The 20487-nt window shown below is 38.7% G+C and overlaps 2 protein-coding genes across 5 annotated transcripts; one reads left to right on the forward strand and one right to left on the reverse strand.

Moving 5' to 3' along the window:
• The first annotated feature begins 2765 nt into the window (after nucleotides 1–2765).
• Nucleotides 2766–8916, forward strand: LOC113309391 (protein ENHANCED DISEASE RESISTANCE 2-like). 2 transcript variants are annotated; one of them, XM_026557815.1, is made up of 20 exons: nucleotides 2766–3313; nucleotides 3926–4000; nucleotides 4088–4141; nucleotides 4235–4300; nucleotides 4384–4445; nucleotides 4623–4747; nucleotides 4828–4874; nucleotides 4951–5051; nucleotides 5298–5390; nucleotides 5503–5567; nucleotides 5666–5737; nucleotides 6044–6190; nucleotides 6546–6917; nucleotides 7010–7185; nucleotides 7348–7449; nucleotides 7568–7618; nucleotides 7700–7843; nucleotides 8008–8103; nucleotides 8209–8310; nucleotides 8421–8513. In XM_026557815.1, exons 1-20 carry the CDS (start codon nucleotides 3161–3163, stop codon nucleotides 8511–8513), a joined length of 2196 nt encoding a protein of 731 aa, XP_026413600.1. In that variant the 5' UTR covers nucleotides 2766–3160. The 2 variants fall into 2 exon arrangements, with proteins under 2 accessions (XP_026413600.1, XP_026413598.1); XM_026557813.1 differs by having other exon boundaries at nucleotides 2767–3313; nucleotides 5298–5393; nucleotides 8421–8916.
• Nucleotides 8285–10107, reverse strand: LOC113309392 (chloroplastic import inner membrane translocase subunit HP30-2-like). 3 transcript variants are annotated; one of them, XM_026557818.1, is made up of 3 exons: nucleotides 9578–10104; nucleotides 9326–9444; nucleotides 8285–8340 (listed from the first exon to the last, which is right to left on the reverse strand). In XM_026557818.1, exons 1-3 carry the CDS (start codon nucleotides 9824–9826, stop codon nucleotides 8328–8330), a joined length of 381 nt encoding a protein of 126 aa, XP_026413603.1. In that variant the 5' UTR covers nucleotides 9827–10104; the 3' UTR covers nucleotides 8285–8327. The 3 variants fall into 3 exon arrangements, with proteins under 3 accessions (XP_026413603.1, XP_026413602.1, XP_026413601.1); XM_026557817.1 differs by lacking the exon at nucleotides 8285–8340 and adding an exon at nucleotides 8918–9060; XM_026557816.1 differs by lacking the exon at nucleotides 8285–8340 and adding an exon at nucleotides 9073–9209 and having other exon boundaries at nucleotides 9578–10107.
• Nucleotides 10108–20487: the final 10380 nt, after the last annotated feature.

Here is a 20487-nt window from a genome sequence, read left to right on the forward strand (position 1 = left end):
TACAATCAAAAGGGTTAGGTCCGAAAACAGACTTTATCAGCAAATTATTAATGTTTCTTTGCTTCCTTTCTTATCTTCTTGAGACATGATCTTAGATTAATTAGTAAGTGGGATAATCACGCACTAATCAATGTCCATCTTTATTTTCTGATTGATGGTTCTTTTCAAAATAAAAGACCAATGTTAGAGTGTTTTTCTGTAGACGATGCGTTAAATTGACTGTAAAAATTACATATCTCGTGATTAATGATTGGGTTTGTACTCCAATGGAAACAGTGGGCTAATAAGTTTTGTGAAAAAACATTAATTTTATGATATGGTATATGAGCGAACCACGTAGCTAATTTTCCTTTTTTGAGCTAGAACCTATTCAAGAATGAGATAGTTTCCAAGAACATGTATCATTGTTCTTGATAGACAAAAATAGAGGTGCTCTAACTATTCAAGACACTCCAAATTGATTAATATTCCATGATAAGGTCCAAAAACTATGTCATTGAAAAAAAAAATCAATTATTGGTAGATAGGATATACAGTTGCACGAAACAAAACAAGAAAACAAAACATTAAATGGTTCAGCTTGTTGCACATAATACCTATTGAATATCATCATCATCAAGGGCCGAAAAGTCCCATGTTATCTTTTTACTGGGCCGACCGAGCGGAAGCGAGGGAGGATCTTTATATGACCACTTTTTTATAAATCTTAAGTCATCAATCGACACAAAAAGATTGGATTTGGTGTCCATGGTTGGTCTTTTTCACTTGACACAATTATCCCTTCCTTTTAGTCCAATTACTATAAATCCTTGTGTATCCTATTTTTTATGGGTATAATGGAAATCAAATTTTAATATAACATATCTACAAATCCGTGTCTTGGAATTTTACAAATTTTATCTCGTTGGAAAGGTAATAAAAAAAGCTATGCAACGAGTACAAACAACAATATCAAATTTAGAGTTTTTACGAAAAATTCGGAGGTATTTATCATTTTAGGCACAATTTTAGAAAATTAATATGCAAACCAGCATAAAGGTTACATAATACTTTAAATAGCCATATTTTGAATTATGCATCAACTAATTTTCCATTGCAACTAATAAAACGATGTACTCCCTCCGTCTCAAGAAAAATGATACTTTCATTTTAGGCTTAATTCTCGAAAATTGAATGCATAGCCATTATGCAAACCACCGCAAAGGATGCATAACACATCATGCAACCATATTTTGGTTTATGGATCGACTAATTTTCCGTCTCAGAAAAAAGTAATACTTTCACATTCCGTTTCAGGAAAAGTGATCCTTTCGCCCCGTTTCGCGAAAAGTGATACTTTCGCCTCGTTTCGGGATAAATGATACTTTCGCTCCGTTTAAGAAAAAGTGATACTTTTGCTCCGTTTCAGGAAAAGTGACACTTTTTTTGAGACGGGGCGAAAGTATCACTTAATCTGAAACGTGGTGAAAGTATCACTTTTTCCGAAACGGATCGAAAGTATCACTTTTCCCTCAACATAGCGAAAATAGTCGCAGACAAATCCTATTTTCAAATTCTTCTTCGGTCGGCCTTCCTACCGTGGCAACGGTTGTACTAGTATAGGTTATACATAAATTGATAATTCTACTACATAATTCATAATTTTTTTTTGTGTAGACCCGTGAATTCAAATGCAAACATTAAATAATCAATTATGTGATATTTATTTACACAATAACAATCATTTGGCAAGTGAGAACACTTGAACATTTTAGCTCTGTCGTGTCCAACGGTATAACACTAGTGATGCATACTTTTCATAAACGGTTGCAGTATCATTTTCCTCTTTTGAGGTAGAGGTTCTAGCCCTGCTAATCGTCGCCGGATTACAACTTGATACTACTTTTTGAAAAAAGGTTTAACATCCATTTCCTTACTAGGACTAGTAGTTAGATATTGTGGACTAATGATTCGAGAATGTCTGTCTTATGCACATTTTTGAGAAAAACTTGTACCAGACTCTAAGACTAAATGAGAAAAGACTTTTGCCCAATTTATTAGATAGAAAGAAAGGGACACATTTTGTGGTTTGAGTAGAGAATGACTTTCGGGCCAAATTTGTTAATTGCAAAGGGGTAAGAAGGGAGACAAGGAGATAAGAGCGTAGATTTTGTCAATTAAGCAGCTTTGCTTTCAAAACCAATGATAATCACTCACTCCCTCTTGTAACTAGTGTCTAACTAGATTACCCACATAATACAAACACCAAAAAAAGAAAAAACTCATCAATTTTTTGTAAAAGACGATTATACCCTCATTCTATGAATATGTGTATTAGGACTTGGCTTCCTCTCCACCTCCCCAACATCCAACCAAAATTACCTAAATAAAAACCAGGAAATTCCTCATCATTTATTTAAAAAAATTATTAGTTTTTGCATTTAAAATAAAATTATTATATTATTATTTTTGAATATTTGTTTCATAGTACCCACGAGACTCCCTTTGCCACCTGAGTTTTGTGAGCAATATGACAAACCAACAATCAAATTCATTTACCAAAATACCCTCTGTTTTATTAAAAAATGCTTACAAATTTAATGTAACATTTCCCATCTTCATCCTATTTAATTTAAAAAATAAATACTAATTAAATTCTTGATTTTTTCAGCATAAGTTTTTAAAACAAAAATAGGAAAAAAAAACAAACGGATAAGGGTAATTTCGTCGTTTCAGTATCTGTCGAACTCTGTCTAAAATTCAGTTACTTTTAACAGAGCGTAGGGGGAGAAAACAGAGACACAGAAATCAGAGAGAGAGGGGGAATCAGAGAGAAAATTACAACGAAAACGAAAAACAAAACCAGAGAAGGAGAGGAAAAAAGAAGAAAAAGAAAGTAGTTTTGGCAGAATACAAAGACGATTCTCTGATTCCCGTTTAAGGGATCAGAGGATCATCTCCTTTTACCATCACCATCATCATTACCATTCATTATTCACCATCAGAGCCTTTTATAAAAAACCCCATTGGTTCAAATTTTGTTATTATGAATCTTATTAGAGTTTTTCTCTTCTCAAACTCTTTCCAATAAGAAACCCAGAAAATAGAAATTCCTTTTTTATTTCTGTTGTTTAAATTGTTTGTGTCTGTCATTAAATATAAGAAGAAGAAAGGAAGAATAATGGGTTTGTTATCAGAACCGCAAATGGAAGGAAGAATGGAAGGATGGTTATATCTAATTCGTTCTAATAGAATTGGATTACAATATTCACAGAAACGTTATTTCATTCTCGAAAATCATCATCTCAAGAGATTTAAATCTATTAAGAAAGAGGTATTTAAAATAACTCCAATGGCTTAACTTTTATTTACCCCCTTTTCCATGGTTTGGTTTCAAAATCATGTCAAAGTCCTATTATTTGGGGCAAATTATTAATTATTTTGGTTGAGATTTTATTGGTATGATAATGGGGTTTTTATTGCGATTGTTTTTTTGATCTGTGCCATTGATGATAACCCATGTTCTATGTAGAGAGATATTTCTTTTGTTATGAATGTAAAGTGTCCTTTAACAAGATACCGAATATTCTATTGTCGTCACATATTGAATATTTTTGATTTAGTACTAGTGGGTTTTTTAAACAAGCCATGTTTGATTACGTAGTATGGTAGAAATCAACTTCTTCTTCCTTGGGTGGACGCCCTTGTTGTTTTGGTCAACAAATCGCCATTTAGAAGTTGTATATCACTGTTTGTGTTTGCTCAATAGTCCCAGAGAGTATTAGTAAGGAACCATCAATTTTTTCCTTCTGTATTAGTTTGTTCGATGTTGTATTGTGCCCGCCCCATCACCCTTGATGTTGTATGAAACGTGTGGTATAACTGTATAAATGCTAACATGTTTATATGATAAATGTATTAACTGTGTGTGTAATTAACTTGACAGGAACCTGTTAGAAGTGCAATCATTGATTCCTGCGTGCGGGTTATGGACAATGGCAGGGAGAGCATTCATAGAAAAGTATGTACTTGAAGGCAGCTAGTATTTGAATTGGTTTCTTACTTCGTTTGTAATTCAGCAATGACATCTTTTTATTGAACTGTGCAGGTATTTTTCATTTTTACCCTATATAATACCTCAGACCACAACGATCATCTTAAGGTGCGGTTAAAGTTTTCAAAAGTAGCAGTACATGTCTAGGTTTATCTGTTTATTCTTATAAACTTTAAGTGTATTGTCTTTTTATTTGAATAGTTGGGAGCAACTAGTTCAGAGGAAGCAGCAAAGTGGATTCGTTCGTTCCAGGAAGCTGCTATGAAGGTTCTGGACTACTTAATTGATATAGATTGTTGGAAACTTCTTTTACTTAAGAAGTCTTTTTTGAAGTTTTGTGCTATTTGCAGGAATGTGTGGCCCCAAGAGAGAATATTTTGGATGGTTCCAAGAAAATGTGGCAATCTTTCAGGTACAAAATTACTTACAGCTCTCAACGGCAATTCTTAGAAATTTGTCTTCTACTCTTTTATTGTTGCAGAGATTAAGTTTGGCATGATTCTGATGTCTAGATAAACAAAACTCTGGTACGCATTTTTGTTCCAATGAGAACCAAGTGTGTCTTGTAATAACCATTTTATTATGATAGGTTAAATGGTGCAAAAGCAAGAGGTCGTACAAACTCCATAGATTGGACTCTTTGCTCACCTACAAACCAGGATCCGGTGGATGTTATTGCTCCGTCTCCTTGGACAATATTTGGCTGTCAAAATGGTACATGCTAAAACTCTTATTCGTTCCAGGTTCCAAGATGCTTATCCTGAATCGCCCATTAACACTCTACACTTGTACAGGATTACGTCTGTTTAAAGAGACAAAAGATATTGATCTCATTGGGAAGGTAATTTTATAGATTATTGTGCATGTTAATGTTTGTTAAATTATGGTTTTGTCGCTGAATTTTTACCTACTCTCAGAACTGGGATGACCATCCAGCAATAATGGCAGTTGGTGTAGTTGAGGGAACTTCAGAGGATGTGTTTCGTACACTTATGTCACTTGGTCCATCGAGATCAGAGTAAGTTATTGTATCTTTCATATGTTTCCGTATCTGTGCATGAAAATTCTGTCTGCTGGGTTTTCAATGTACTTTTCACACCTAGATTATCAAAACTTGAGGCTTTTTTATTAAAATCTTAAAATTCTCAAGAGTGTACAACAAACGATTTCATCACATTATTGTATCTGACAATTCTGTTGTGTTGCTTTATATTTGGATAGTTCATCAGTAGCTTGTGGTATCTTAATAAAAATTTATTCACAGGTGGGATTTCTGTCTATCCAGAGGTAGCGTGATTGAGCACCTTGATGGTCATAACGATATTGTCCACAAGCAGCTGAACAGTGATTGGTTACCGTGGTCCGACTTGGAACTTTTTTACTTTTTGTAGACAATATATGTTAACATAATTCTCAATGCAGCCAGTTACAGAATTACCTGTTATTAAATGATGTTGCTGCTTTTGTAGGGGGATGCAAAAAAGAGATCTACTATTGCGGCGATATTGGAGAAGGGAAGATGATGGAACATATGGTAGTTAATTCTTTGACAGGCATTGGATATACTTTTTGAAGAATTACATATATCCTTATCTGAAACCGCCTAACTTGGAGCTCTTTCCTCTTTTGCAGTAATTCTATACCACTCTGTGTTTCACAAAAAATGTCTACCCCAAAATGGCTATGTTCGTGCTTGCCTTAAAAGTAATGTATGCTTTGCATTGTGGTTTTATAGAAATGTTACTCCTACTTATTAGCTTTCATACTCCGAGGCTTTTGGCCTCACAATTCCTTTAACTTTACATGTGATTGTAGTTAAACTTTAATCTTAGCCAGCAGTGTGTAAGAACTTATGTATGCTCTTATGTTGACTTTTTACCCTTTTCACCCCAGTTTCTTTAAGTTTCTTGAGTTTACGGTGAGGGAGATAGGCCATCTTTCTATCTTGATATTAGATGCATCTGTAAAGTTTAAACTGTATTAATGAGATAAGTTTATGCGTTTTTGAAGGTGGAGGATACGTAATATCTCCAGTGAACCAAGGGAAACAAACAGTCGTGAAACACATGCTTGCTATTGATTGGAAATTCTGGAAGTCATATGTAATAACATCGTCAGCCAAATCTATAACCATCCGTATGCTTGGTAGAGTTGCAGGTACTTTTGCACAACTGATTGCATCTACTCATTTGTTCTTCATATAGGATACAAAAATTGTTTAGAAATAAAAGATACAACTGCTTCAAGGAGAAAATTTCTGCTCTTTATTAGAATATAAAACACTGATAAAGCTCAGCTCACATAGCTTCTTGTCATTCGTGTAGCCAGGACAATAGGCTTTTCCTATCTTTTTTTCTATTTCCCCAACACATGCTTACTATGGCACCTTTCCCTAGCAAATCTCAGAATTTTAGACATATGAACTAATAGACAAAAGGAGGTAGTACTCTTGTACTATGAACACTCTGAATGAACTCCTGTCGAACTCACTATACCTATTCTGTATTTGCAGCATTAAGAGAATTTCTTAGAGCCAAATCTGGAAAGTACTCAGATACGCCCTCTTTACAGCTGACAAGAGATATTGGGTTGCCTCTTACTGAGAAAGAGGAAATTAAAGTTGAAGTGAAAACCCATGAAGAGAACAGGAAAAGTGAAGGAGGGTTAGTGGAAGAAGAGTTAGAGAAGTCATCTTCCGTAGCTGTTAGCCTTGGGGGACTAACTGATGTGACTGATGAATTTTTTGATGTTCCCGAGCCATCTGATTACCCAATGGAGTACGGGTGGGGTTCTGACACGAGTCCAGATATGCAATCTCAGGACCTACGCCAGCCAAAGCTTTCATCAGCCGCTAATTTTGTGAAAAAGTTGCATGATCTTGCGGGTCAGTTTTATTTGTCTAAATTTTATTTCATCATGACAGCTACAGAGATGTATACTGTTTTTCAACTCACTCAAGACTTACACCTCATGCAGTTCAGAAGAAAGGATACATGGATTTACAAGACATGGTGAAGGAAGACTCTCTCACATGCTGTTATGGTACCACACTGCCTAAAGACGCGAGCTGTAACATGCCTTGCAGTTGGAATCAAGCAGATCCATCCACATTTCTTATTCGTGGGCCTGATTATTTAAAAGACCATCAGAAGGTTTCTTCTCTGCACTAATGCTTATAAAAGTAAATTTGAAGGCTTCAATCAAAGAGAGCTTTTTATATGAGATTATTAAATTTCTAGAGTGAGATTTATTTGCAATCGTAATTTCTGGTCATTGTCCATGCCTTTTACTATTGTGTTTTGTTTATTATGTAGATCAAGGCAAAAGGTACCTCGATGCAAATGGTTGCTGCAGATTGGTTAAGATCTGACAAACGAGAGGATAATCTTGGGAGCCGCCCTGGAAGCATTGTTCAGGTATATCCATAAATCAATTGTGTCATCTCTCTTTCTCTATATCTATCTGTCAAATACGCAAAGCATGTTCACAGATACAAAACGCATAGTATTAATGAAAATACTTTGGATCTTGCAGAAATATGCTGCACAGGGAGGTCAAGAGTTCTTCTTCATTGTAAACATTCAGGTAATGAGATATAGTTACTTCATTCACCGGTGTGACCTTTATTTGAGTACAATATTTATCGTATAAACCATGTTGAGGCAGGTTCCAGGTGCAACAACATACAACCTTGTACAGTATTACATGATGACTAGCCCAGTGGAAGAAAATCCTTTATTGATGAACTTTATCAATGGAGATGATGCATATAGGAATTCGAGGTTCAAGCTTATACCCTACATTTCGAAAGTAAGTGCAAGCAGAAGTTAATTTTTCACTTCAGACTTAGTGGACAACTCTATCAAATGCAGTTCCTATTTTTATAATTTATTCCTTAACTATTTATAGTGTCATTCAGAATAACTATGGGATGTAACTAGCACTCACGTGTGTTGATTGGGTTTATTCTTCAGGGGTCATGGATAGTAAAGCAAAGTGTTGGAAAGAAAGCATGCCTAGTGGGTCAAGCGCTTGAAATCAATTACTTCCGGGGAAAGAATTACTTAGAGGTATCAGATAATGCATCTACATAATCTCCTTGCAGTTCTGCATCAAATCTTAAGTTCTTATATGTGACTGCCTTCTGACTTGAATCTTCTGTTATAAACTTTCAGCTTGGGGTTGATATTGGATCGTCAACAGTTGCAAGGGGTGTAGTCAGTCTTGTTCTTGGTTACTTGAATAACCTTGTTATCGAAATGGCATTTTTGATTCAGGTAGCTAATACTCCATCCTATTCCGACAGTCTGGACAATAACAGATGAAAAATTTTGCTCTTCAGTTTTATGATATTGTCTTAACGTCTTGAAATGCGTGGTCTACTCAGGGCAACACACAGGAGGAGCTTCCGGAGGTTCTTCTCGGAACATGTCGGTTTAATCATCTAGATGCCTCAAAAGCAGTTTTAATAGGACCTTGATGTAACGCAAACAAAGTTTCTGTTCCACCATCACTGTCGATAACCTAGTGCTCAGAGTAAATGAAATTTCTAATATTTGAAAGCAACGTTAATGGCGATATGTTCTACTAAAAAATCTAAAAAAAGAAAAGAAAAAGAAAAAAAAAAGGAGAAGGAAAGAAAGAAAGATATAAACATTTTGTCATTTAAATTCTTTAATTCGGTTCGTATATGTTCAAAAGTTGGAATCAGTTGTAATTTTTCTCCATTCTGACATCTTTAGGGAGGGAAAATCACATATTTTGTAAAGATAACGCTCTCTCCGAGTAGTCAGATTTCATTCTTCAATTCATTTTCTGTTACTAATGAATCGTATATTTGTACTTATTCTTTTATGAGTATGGAATGATTATCTATTATGTTATTACCACGTTCCCATTGGTGATAATGCTGCTGCTGCTGATCAGCTACTAAGCAGATTACAACTGTATGTCGACGAGCCCATTACAGGAAATGTTTGCTAATTGCAGAGTCCTTGTAGCAACAAAAAGCACATCCTACCAATCCACTGTAAGCAGAATCGATTGATCAGGACACCAACCAAACAATCGAAGTCAAAATTCTGGATTGGATCGGCGTCCAGTGTGAAAGAAAGAAACGGCGCCACATGAGATGAGATGTAGAGGATTTTGTTGTATCAGACATGTTATAACATCTCTGTGATCATACAGTACAAACATTTTCTTTTCTACTTGGTTCTCTCTATTCCAAAACTAGAGATGCAAAATTTGCAGCAAATAAAAATATGTTAGAGGTGTAAAATTAGGGGTTACCTAGCCGGGGTATCGTCTTTCCCACCTCTAATTCTTCTCATAGCACAAATCATAGCACCATCGGTCCCCCTCAAAACAGAAAAATTACGAACTTGCAACAAACGAGTTTTTCCCAAATTCTGTAAAATAGAAAGATTCAATTATTCAATTATGTATCATGTGAATACAACTCTTTGATCCTAAACTTAGGATGATCATGAAGTGTTTGAATATGGTAATTCTAAAACAGACGAATTCAGCTTAATACATCACCTTAAAAGGAAGAATATTATTGACCGCTTCAGACTGAGCAAGGTTTCCATAGAAAAGACCGGCAGCAGCTCCTTGTAAAGCATAGGAGGCAGCAACAGCAGCAGTTTCAACAAGTACAGGTTGTTTACAAACCCAACCTTGGAAACCCTTTTCTAATTCCCCCCAATTGGTTTGAAGCTGAGTTAATACAGATTCAATATTATTCTTCTTGAGTGGGAAAGCCACTGATCCTGATCCACCTCCCTCCATCACTTACTGGAAAACCCTAGATATCAACTAACAAAATTCTTCTTCTTTCTTCCTTGTTTCTGTCCTGGCTTTAGATGATTTTGAGAAGAACCCTAAGGAAGAGAGAAAGAGTTCATCATCAGTACATGCAGTTCACGTTAGTGCAAGTGTGGGGGATAAATGTTCGCCAATTGACCCCCAAACTTCAGCTTCTTGATTTATAATCTCTGTCGGAGGAACACGAACAACTGACCAAGTCAACTACCGGTTGACTTGGTACTAGTTGTCTTGGTCTATGATAGGTCAGGTCAGTCTTATGAACGTATGAATTTGCTCATAAAGAGTTACCACCTACATCGGCAATCTGGATTCTGATGTCTTGGTTGTAAGTATACTGCTTGCAATTGAGGTTTCTATTGAATTTCTGTCTTAACATATTTTCGTTGGTTTCTATTAAATTTCAAAATGTCAGTTGCCACTCAGTTTCTTGCTTTGTTTCGCTGAAGTGAAGTCATGCTTTTCGATAATAAAATTCGCAGGTACATCAAATTCAATTGCCAAAACTGGATAAATTAGCAGTCTATGTTGCAGAGATCATCAAGCAGCTCTGTTGTGGTGTATCTCATTCTCACCTATTTTACCGTGCTACAATCAGTTTGGCGTGGATTCGGGGAAAGGTTGGGCTGCAATCAGAAATTTGAGGAGGAATATGCACCACTGTTCTTAAAGGAAAATGGCCAAATGGGAGAATACAATTCAATCTTAAAAGAGTGACCGGAATGTCAGTGGCTAAAACACAAATCCTCTGAACAAATGTAGCATACAATCGATAACTAAGGATGTTGTAATTCAGTAAACTTCGGCTCATAACAAAAGCTTTTAATTACATGCTAGATCCTTGTGTTTTCAACTATACGGTTATACCTACTATCAGAACTAATTGTAGTTTGAGAAATTTAGTAGAACTTACTTCCGAAACATAAACTACTTAATTTTGCTTTTAACCCCCTGCAGTTTTCAGCTTCCCGCATCTTTACATCCCTGGATATTTTGTTAAGATGAACAGAGGGAGAATCTTAAGTTTACAACCTTAGAAAAAAGTTTAAGAAAAAAAAAAAGAAATATAAGAAATAGTGAGCTGCCATCAGTACCTTTCAATATGGTTCAGTATTGAAACCCTTGGTCCAAGAGGAATTTCTGCCTATACAAGATCACTGCAGACAATTAAGGCACGAGAAAATGGTTGTCAGCATCTTCAGCAAACACTAAGAAATACACAGAAAACAAAGACAGAATAAGAACTCTTCCGCTAATACTTGCCTTTCTTTAAGCAAAGGCATAGTTCTGTCTGTTAACAGGTTTTTCTTGAAGTTACTCTCGTAATTCTGAAGGCCTAGGTTTGGCAACATGCTTCTTGTTCTGGTATAGCATGTATCCTCCACTGGCGGCTGAGAAGAGTCAGATCTTAGCTGCGCCTGCGCCTGCACCTGCAACTGCAAATACACAGATTCAAGCTGAATATGAACTGCTTGATTGAGAAAAACTAGTGTTTCTGTTATGCGCGCACTATTACAGAATGTAATCCAAAAGAATGACTTAAGAAGGAATGTCCACTCCGAATGTGATGCCATATGTGATATGACTCTACACCAGGTATGAAGGGAGTACTAAAAATGCTAACAAACATACAACTAACACTGTCCCCTACCTGAACAGATTAGACTTGGGAAGCAACAGTCCAACTAATACTAGTAATTAACAGTAAAGAAAAAAATGTTTCAAACCGTGTTTAAAAAAGTGGAAGGCGAAAGTTACCTCATGCAGAAGACCTTGACAAATTGCTAAGACGAGTCCTACTGCGATTGCATCTGGGGCGCTAGGAGAAAAACCGTTCCTGATCAAAGTTTGAAACACGTAACCAGAAGTAAAAGCTGCCACCATTCTGCAAAATGGAACATTCCATTCACCTTTAGGTAAAGCGAAAATGACCCTGACCCAGCTCATTTATTTCGAGAAAAAGAGAGTGAAGGAAGTTGAATAGGGAACTGTTTATCAAGCCATGGATCATCCGTGATTTTTAACGAGGAGAAGCAACAAGCTCAACGTTGAAAACTCGTTTTCTTGAATCCTTAGTATATTCTGTTCTATATTGAAGGTCTACATGAATCACTCAGTCTGGTGCAAAGCCTTGCAAGATATATGCTTCGGAGAAAAAAACATGTATTTTTATTTTTACTTTCTCGTATGAAAACCTATATTTTTACTGGAATATTTATGCCCTTTAGCATTGATCCCTCAGGATTTTTCTCTGAAATGGAAGTAAGGCCACCTCACAGTCACGCAGAGTCTACAAGACATGACCGACAGTTCAGTTAAGGAGTATGTTATTAATCATGTGTCCACTATACGCATCACAGCATGTCAGACGGACAACAAAAGATTATGCACGTAAGAAGCGCTAATGCAGAACATAGCAGATCTCTAGTCCAGCAAAAAAAGATTTACTGATAATCTTCTGGATTATCAGTAAGAGTTTCTCCGTAACTGCAACATCAATTACCTACAATGACATCTTGGATTATCGTAAGGGAATGTCATAGCTTGTGTTATAGTAGCGAGCAGTCAAAGACAGATAGCATATCCACTGAATGCATCAGATGCGTGCCGTTTTTCTCCAATAACTTATCTGAATAGTACTTATTGTCAATGCTAATACACTACAGCCCATCCATACAGCGTAGACATATATAGCATGTACAGATTAATGGACCCTGAGCTAAACACATTTACTTTTTCATTATTATGTAGACATAAGCTCATAAGTCATAATGTATCTATTTTATCTTGCAACGTGTGAACTGTATGTCTACATCCTACATAAGTTCTGATATGTTGTTTTGGGTGGTCAATAACCAAGAATTATGACTAAAATTCCTGATACGCAAGCAATCAACTTAACAACACAGATCTGCGTCAGAAAAAGAAAAAACGGAAAAAAAATAAAAGAAAGAGAGGCCCAAACCCCGTATCCCAGCAGATAGTACAAAGATTTTAATGAGGAGAAACAACAAGCTCAACGTTGCATTCTCGTTTACTTGAATCCTAGGTGTATTCGGTTCTATTTGATAAGGAAGGTCTACATGAATCACTTGCAAAAGTTGTATGCTTTGGGGGCAAATCCTAAATTTTCCAATTTTGCTGGTAGGAGTTTTTTCATGAATCAGGTATAAAGGTGGTCCACCTAGCAGAATACTTCTCTGGATACAAGCATTTTCTTTTCTAGTTGGTAGTCTCAAAATTAGCAAAGAAGCAGTAGCCATAATGTTATTACCTAGCCGGGGTATCGTCTTTCCCACCTCTAATTCTTCTCCTAGCGCAAATCATAGCACCATCAGTCCCCCTCAAAACAGAGAAATTACGAACTATCACCGAAGGAGTTTTCCTGAACCTCTGTAACATAACAGGAGTCAAATCATATACTCCCTCAGTTCCTTTTTAATAGGCTGGTTTCTATAAATAAATGTTTCAAAAAAAAATAGGCTGGTTTCCTAATTGGGAAAGTCAAATGTTACTTTAATTTTCTGGGACCATTTTTCTCTTAACTTCTTTTTATGACAAGTGTCATGTGGACCATTTCACTTTACTTCTTTTGCTGACAAGTGTCATGAGACCATTTCACTTCACTTCTTTTATTGACAAGTGTCATGAGGACCACTTTCAATGATTAGTTCTCTTAATTTTCTTAAATTTCTCTAAAAACAAAACCAGCCTATTAAAAAGGAACGGAGGGATTTATAATTATGTATATGCACCTAAAGTTTGGAAAGAAAACTTGGGATCAAGGAGATCACCTTAAAAGGAAAAAAAATTATTGGCCGCTTCAGACTTAGCAAGGGTTCCATGGACATAACGGCAACAGCTCCTTGTAAAGCATAGGTTGCAGTAACAACAACAGTTTCAAGTAAAGGTAGTTCAGAAACCCAACCTTGGAAACCCATTTGGTTTGAAGTTGAGTTAATACCGATTCAATATTGTTTTTCTTGAGTGGCAACACCACTGATCCTGTTCCGCCTCCCTCCATCACCCACCGAAAACCCTAACCTAATAATACTAAAAACTCTTCTTCTTCCTTCTTTGTTTCTGTCCTCGCTTTTAGATGATTTTGAGAAGAAACCTAATTCAGAGAAAGAGAGAGATTGTGTATTTAGCATTGAACGTGCATCATCAGAAGAAACCTAATTCAGAGAAAGATAGAGATTATGTATTTCGCACTGTATGTCCATCATCAGTATATGCAGTTTTCGCCAGTTCCTGATCACGAGCAATTTTCCACGTTAAGTGTAAGTGGGGGGCTTGGGCCCTGGGGGTCGGGGCACAAATGTCCCCACTCGATCGCCAACCCCTCCCACCAGAAACCAGAGCCATTTTCCAGTAGCAAGTACCGAGTCGGGCGGAGATAAGCCGCGTAACGATCTTATCTCCAAAGATGCAGCGAAGTTTTTACACCGACTGTCTGCAGGCCTAAACGCAACTTACCTATTGGTAAGAGTAATCCTTAACACATTATGTGTCGTATTGTGATGAACAGGGAGTGGACACATTACTCTAGTTGGGTTTACGCATTCGCGACCGTTAAAGCATCATATCCACTTTATCCATGTCCAGAGGGCAGACCAAGGGGCACTTGCCGGCCTGTCGGAGGATGGTTTTACATGTTCGCATGTTGAAGGTATAGCCCCAAAAGAGTGTGACTCTGTACGAAGGCGAGCATACACCTGGACCGAAATCCAGACATATCTTAAGCCACCCCTGAGGGAAAGACGCCAGATGCATCGATAACGACGGCCTTAACGTTCAACAGTATTGGGTAATGTTACCTTTGGCCAATCCTACATTAATTGTTTAAACACTCTTACTAAAAAAAGAAAGATTCAAAAGTAATAGGGGAAACTCACGTACCTCGTGTACATACCTCTTTCACATGGATCGTTTTTTTCCACGCAGTTCTGTCAAGCGCCAACTCTCTCTCCAATCCTCGGTCAGTCAAATCCCGTCCAATCAGTTCATCCCAGGTCATTTTTGGTCGTCCTCTACGCTTTATTTTACCTTCCAGTCTTGTGATGCGTCCTAAGCGAACAGGCGCATCAGGTGGTCTTCGTTGGAGATGCCCGAACCAACGTAGCCGGTGCCGTGCTAGTATATCCTCCATTGGTGCTACCCCAAGCTTACCTCGGACAAACTCATTTCTGATTTTATCATGTCTTGCATGTCCACATGCCGACCTTAGCATCCTCATCTCTGTCGCATGGAGCTATCTGATGTGTCGTATTGTAGTAGCCCAACATTCTGCTCCATACAATATCGCGGGTCGAATTGTCGTTTTGTAGAACTTTCCTTTTAGTTTAGTTGGGACCTTACGATCACACAGGACTCTCGTCGCCATTCTCCATTTCGCCCACCCTGACTGGGTTTTGTGTCCAATGTCCTCGCCTATGTCCCCATCCCTCTGGATCATAGATCCCAGGTAACGAAAGGATTCTTTCCTTGGTACAATCTGTCCGTCTATCAACAGTTCTCCCTCATCTGTTCCGGATTCGTCAAAATCACACCTCAGGTACTCAGTCTTAGATCTACTGAGTCTGAAGCCCTTTGATTCCAAAGTCTGGCGCCACCGCTCAAGCTTATCCTCTACCTCCTGTTTTGACTCCCCAATAAGTGCCACATCGTCTGCGAAGAGCATACACCAAGGGATATCCCCATGTATATCCTTCGTGACTTGGTCCAATACTAGCGTAAATAAGTACGGACTCAAGGCCGACCCTTGGTGTAGTCCTATCTTGATAGGGAAGTCGTTCGAGATACTGTCGCACGTCCTGACCCCTGTGACCGCTCCCTCATACATATCCTTGATTAGTGGTATATTCTTCTGTTCGAGTGCCCACCACATTACCTCTCGTGGGACTTTGTCATATGCCTTCTCAAGTTCGATGAAGACTATATGCAGGTTTCGCATTTGTTCCCGGTAGCGCTCCATTAGTTGTTTAATCAGGAAAATCGCTTCAGTGGTAGATCTCTCTGGCATAAACCCAGATTGATTCTTTGTAACTCTAGATTTCCCTCTGAGCCGACGATCGATGATACATTCTCAGAGTTTCATTGTGTGGCTCATAAGTTTGATGCCCCTATAATTAGTACAATTCTGGATATCCCTTTACTCTTATAGATCGGCACGATGACGCTTCGTCGCTACTTATTAGGCATTCGGTTTGACTGGCAGATACTATTGAATAGCTTGGTCAACCAAGTAATCCCCTCATCTCCCAGACACTTCCACACCTCAATCGGGATGGTATCAGGTCCCAGTGCCTTCCCTCGTTTAGTTCCTTTTAGGGCCTCTTTTACCTCACTTTCGAGGATGGTGGGGATGTCCTCCTCTTGCGGGTCTACAGGTTCACTGTCGCCCACCAGATTGACTGGAGGGTTACCTTCATCAGCATTGAAAATATTGACGAAGTAATCCTTCCATCGTGTCTTTATCTCCACGTCTTCTACTAAAACGCGACCGTATGCATCCTTAATGCACTTGACCTGGATAAGGTCTCGAGTTTTCTTTTCCCGCGACCGAGCAATATTGTAGATCCCCTTCTCACCCTCTTCTGTGCCTAGTTTTCGGTAAAAGTCTTCATAAGATCAACCTTTTGCCTCAGACACCATTCACTTTATTGTTGTTTTGCGACCTTATAGCTCCGAAGGTTTTCTTCGCTTTCGAGGGCTTGAAATTCCTTGAAACGATCTTTCGGGTCTCGTTTTCCATTACCTTTAGATTCTCCCAGTACTTCTACCGCTAGCTGTCGGATCCGACTAGACGTTTCTTTCCACACGTGTTCCGCTTCCCCATCCTCACAGAGCACGCCTACGGATAGTGCCTTATCCTTGAAGGTCCGTGCGGTATCTTCCTTGAGGTTCCACCACCTGGTTCTCGGTGGGTTTTTAGTTCTTTCCGATCGCAGTGCGCCGTGATATGAAAATATGCTATTAAAAGTCTATCTTGGGTGCCCACACACTCATCAAGTATGACCTTGCAATTAGAGCATTCATGTCTATCCTCTCTCCTCGCCAGGAGATAGTCGATTTGGGTCATATGTTCAGCGCTCTTATAGGTAACCAGATCTCTTTCGTTTTTCTCAAAGAAGGTATTAGCAATCATGAGGTCAAAAGACTCGGTGAAGCTCAAGATATCTTCACCCTCCTGGTTCTTTCTTCCGAGCCCAAATCCCTCATGAATCATATCTACCCTGAACCGAACGCACCAACATGTCTGTTGAGGTCTCCCCCAATGAACATCTTTTTGTTCGGGGGTACACCACTTACCATGCCATCAAGTGCTTCCAAAAATTCAAGCTTGACGTCCCCAGTTGACCGATCATGGGGCGCATACGCACTGATAACGTTCAGAAACACCTTCCCTAGCAAAAGTCGCACAAGGATTAATCTTTCTCCCCGCCTACGGACTTCTACGACATGATCCGTCAGTTTTCTGTTGATTAGAATGCCAACACTGTTTTTGTCATTGGTTAAACCCGAGAAGAAAAGCCTGGAGGTTGTTCCTTCTACTTCTCGGACCTTCGCACCCTTCTATCTGGTTTCCTGCGCACATAAGATGTCAACTTGTCTTTTGCGTGCCACCTCTGTTAGTTCCCAAAGTCTCGTCGTCAAGGATCCAACATTCCAGGTACCCAAACGAATCCTGGTCTTCGTGACTAGCTTCCTTGCCCCCCGCACGCGTCGAAGTGCATGCGAAGACCCTTCTATCCTACTAGTCATCACTACATCAGGGCGTCGACGTAGCGGCCCTTGATTATTTGGCACCAGACCCGGGCAGGCCGGCGCGTCACAAAGAATTTCGGAAATTTGAGTACGGGGTGACGACCCAGCCCTAACTGTATACTTATCACCTCGCCCGGGATCCGGCTCAGCGCGTCGCTTCTACCCGTACGCGCCCACGTAAGATTCATTAATTGTCATATTCATAAGGGTTGACTAATTTCACAATGGCTTCGTCATAACAGAAAACCCGCTCTTTTTATCCTGGATTGGGTATAGGATGTGCGAGGAAAACACACATGCGGAGCATAGTTAACTGACACTTCCGCGCCGAAATCGGATATTTCTTTCCAAGCCATGGTAGTGACAAGTCTCCCCTCTTATCACCTTACTGGGTTCGCCATAACCCGACATAGGGAAGGTGTTAATCAGTTCCCTAGCGGGTTTAGAATACCGTCATTTGATCCCCGGATGGTGTGGGGAGCACACCCAAAACGAGGTGACAGGGTTGGTTCTCTTTGAACCGAGATCGGAAAGTTCTTACCTGGCGTATCCATGACCATCTCTCATTCTACCATATCGTCAGATATGCCGAACCCTTTATAAGGAAGGTGTTAGTAAATTCCTTAGTGAGTTCAGCCACCTACCGGAGTCGCATACTTGCTACGGGGATCGACATGTTCGCATGTTGAAGGTGTAGGCATCTATAGAGTGTTACCCTGGCGAATGTAGATGTATACTTTAATACTCGGAGAGGCTTTTGATTAGATACTACGTTACGAGGGTTATCAGAGAGTTTTACCCTGAAAAAAACAATCCAAAATCATGCCTGCCCAGAAGGGAATGTTGTCAGATGCTACGTCACGAAGATTGGGCCCTCGAGAGAGTTGACCCTAACTCAAATTAAGGTATACACCCGGCTCCGTCAGATGCTATGTATATATGGCATTAACGCTCAACAGTCTTGGGCGGGACAGGGGTAAATCTGGCTTATCGTTCGCCGCTAGGTGCAGAGAGCCAACAAGCACTTGATTACCCAGGACACCACTCATACGCCAACATGTATTGTCCACCAGACAATGACAGTCTATCCCCATCACGATGAAATTTTCGAAGATTACCCGGGCCTGTCGGCCAAGGCTACATACTCGATGAATACATCAGTGTAGCGCGCGTGCGGCCCAGAACATCTAAGGGCATCGCCAACCCCTCCCACCCCCAACTTAAATTTCTTTATCTTCTCTGTTACCCTCTCTCTTGAATTCACATTTTTTATCATGTTTGTCTCTGGTCCAGCCCTTCGAAGTCCCTTCTTTATTTTCGACCCCTTCTACCACCCCATTCAACTCTATATTTCGTGGATAAATTTTGCGATAAATTTTTAGTTGGATATTTTGTGGGCAACAGATTGTCTTTCAGTCTAGTATGGAAACTCTGGAAAATACTTGGAAGCTTAAAGGGAAGTTTTGACTGCCTCTTCATGAAAAATTGATGTTCATTTTTGAATTTGAGTTAGAAGACGGCCGAGTTGCCGCAATGGAATTTGGATTTATTACTATTTCAAATAAATTATTTTTAATCCGCCCATGACAGCATTTCATTGAACAAGATATTATGGAAATGAATATTATACCCGTATGAATTAATTTGAGGAATATCGCAACACATTATAGAATGCTAAAAGTTTAATCATGATTGCGAGTGTTGTTGGAGTTCTTTTGTTTTCTGATAAAGTCACTTTGGCTAGGACAAAAATGAAATATGCTAGAGTCTGTGTAGAAATGCAAGCTGCCGGTGATTTTCCTGATTTCAGTTGAATATACTTGGAAACCTCTAATATGTAATACTTGTGTCTCTTTTGGGAATTCAAATGTTAGGTATATATACAAGGTAAGCAACAAGATATGGAGACGTAAGGTAAATGAGCCTTCACTTATGTTGAAGAAGCTCCTAGGTCTGTAAAGGACCTCAAAAGAATCGTTTTAGGTAGATTCTTGTGAGATCCAACAGATGTAAAGGACTGAGGCTGCATTTCTCGTAAGGTCGATTCGTCTCAACAACATTCCAGTCCAAAGTCTGGTAGTAGGTTAGTGTCTGTAACAGCTTAATACAGTGTGGTGTTCAAGTTCTGGACTAGGTAGTGTTTTCTGCCTTGCAATTCTCCTCGTTAATAAAATTTATGGTGTCTTGTGTTATTTCTTTTCCACATCATAATAGAAATATCACAAGTAGTACGTTGAATAACCTAGACAGTTTTGAAGTCTAAAAGACTGTATACAACCTACAAGATTTATTCTTGGGAATTCGTATCATGAAAGAAAGAATACAAGACTTGTTCTTGTTGGAATTCGGCTTTGTAACCTACATACTAGGTTATTGCTGGAATATTGATTTATGAGATCGTCCAAGTTAAACCTGTCTTCATATCAGGTATCGAATCTCCACTGTTGATTTGTGCTACTGATTGTGACAAGTTTTCCCATACAAATTTATGAATAAAACTTTGGTGGTGTACTTGGTGAAAAGGAGATGGTACCAAGTACACCACCAACTTTTTTGTTCGGTAACATGTATGGACAAAAATTAATACAATTTTAAGTAGACCAACTTAATGACCCTTGACAATATGTATGTAGAGTTAATATCTCTATCCCTTCTTAATCAGAATGTCTAGACAATAGAGTTCGTGAACCTGATTGTTAAGAAGAGGACTTGGATGATCCCAACAATGAATATCCAACATCAATCTAGTCGTATCAAAATAGACCAATCAGAATTCTTCCAAATATCAAAATTGTTATCGATCTTTCAAGGTATGAATTCTACAAGAACGAGTCTCATAATCGATCACAATTAAA

The sequence above is a fragment of the Papaver somniferum genome, chromosome 9, assembly GCF_003573695.1.
Source record: "Papaver somniferum cultivar HN1 chromosome 9, ASM357369v1, whole genome shotgun sequence".
Lineage (NCBI taxonomy): Eukaryota > Viridiplantae > Streptophyta > Magnoliopsida > Ranunculales > Papaveraceae > Papaver > Papaver somniferum.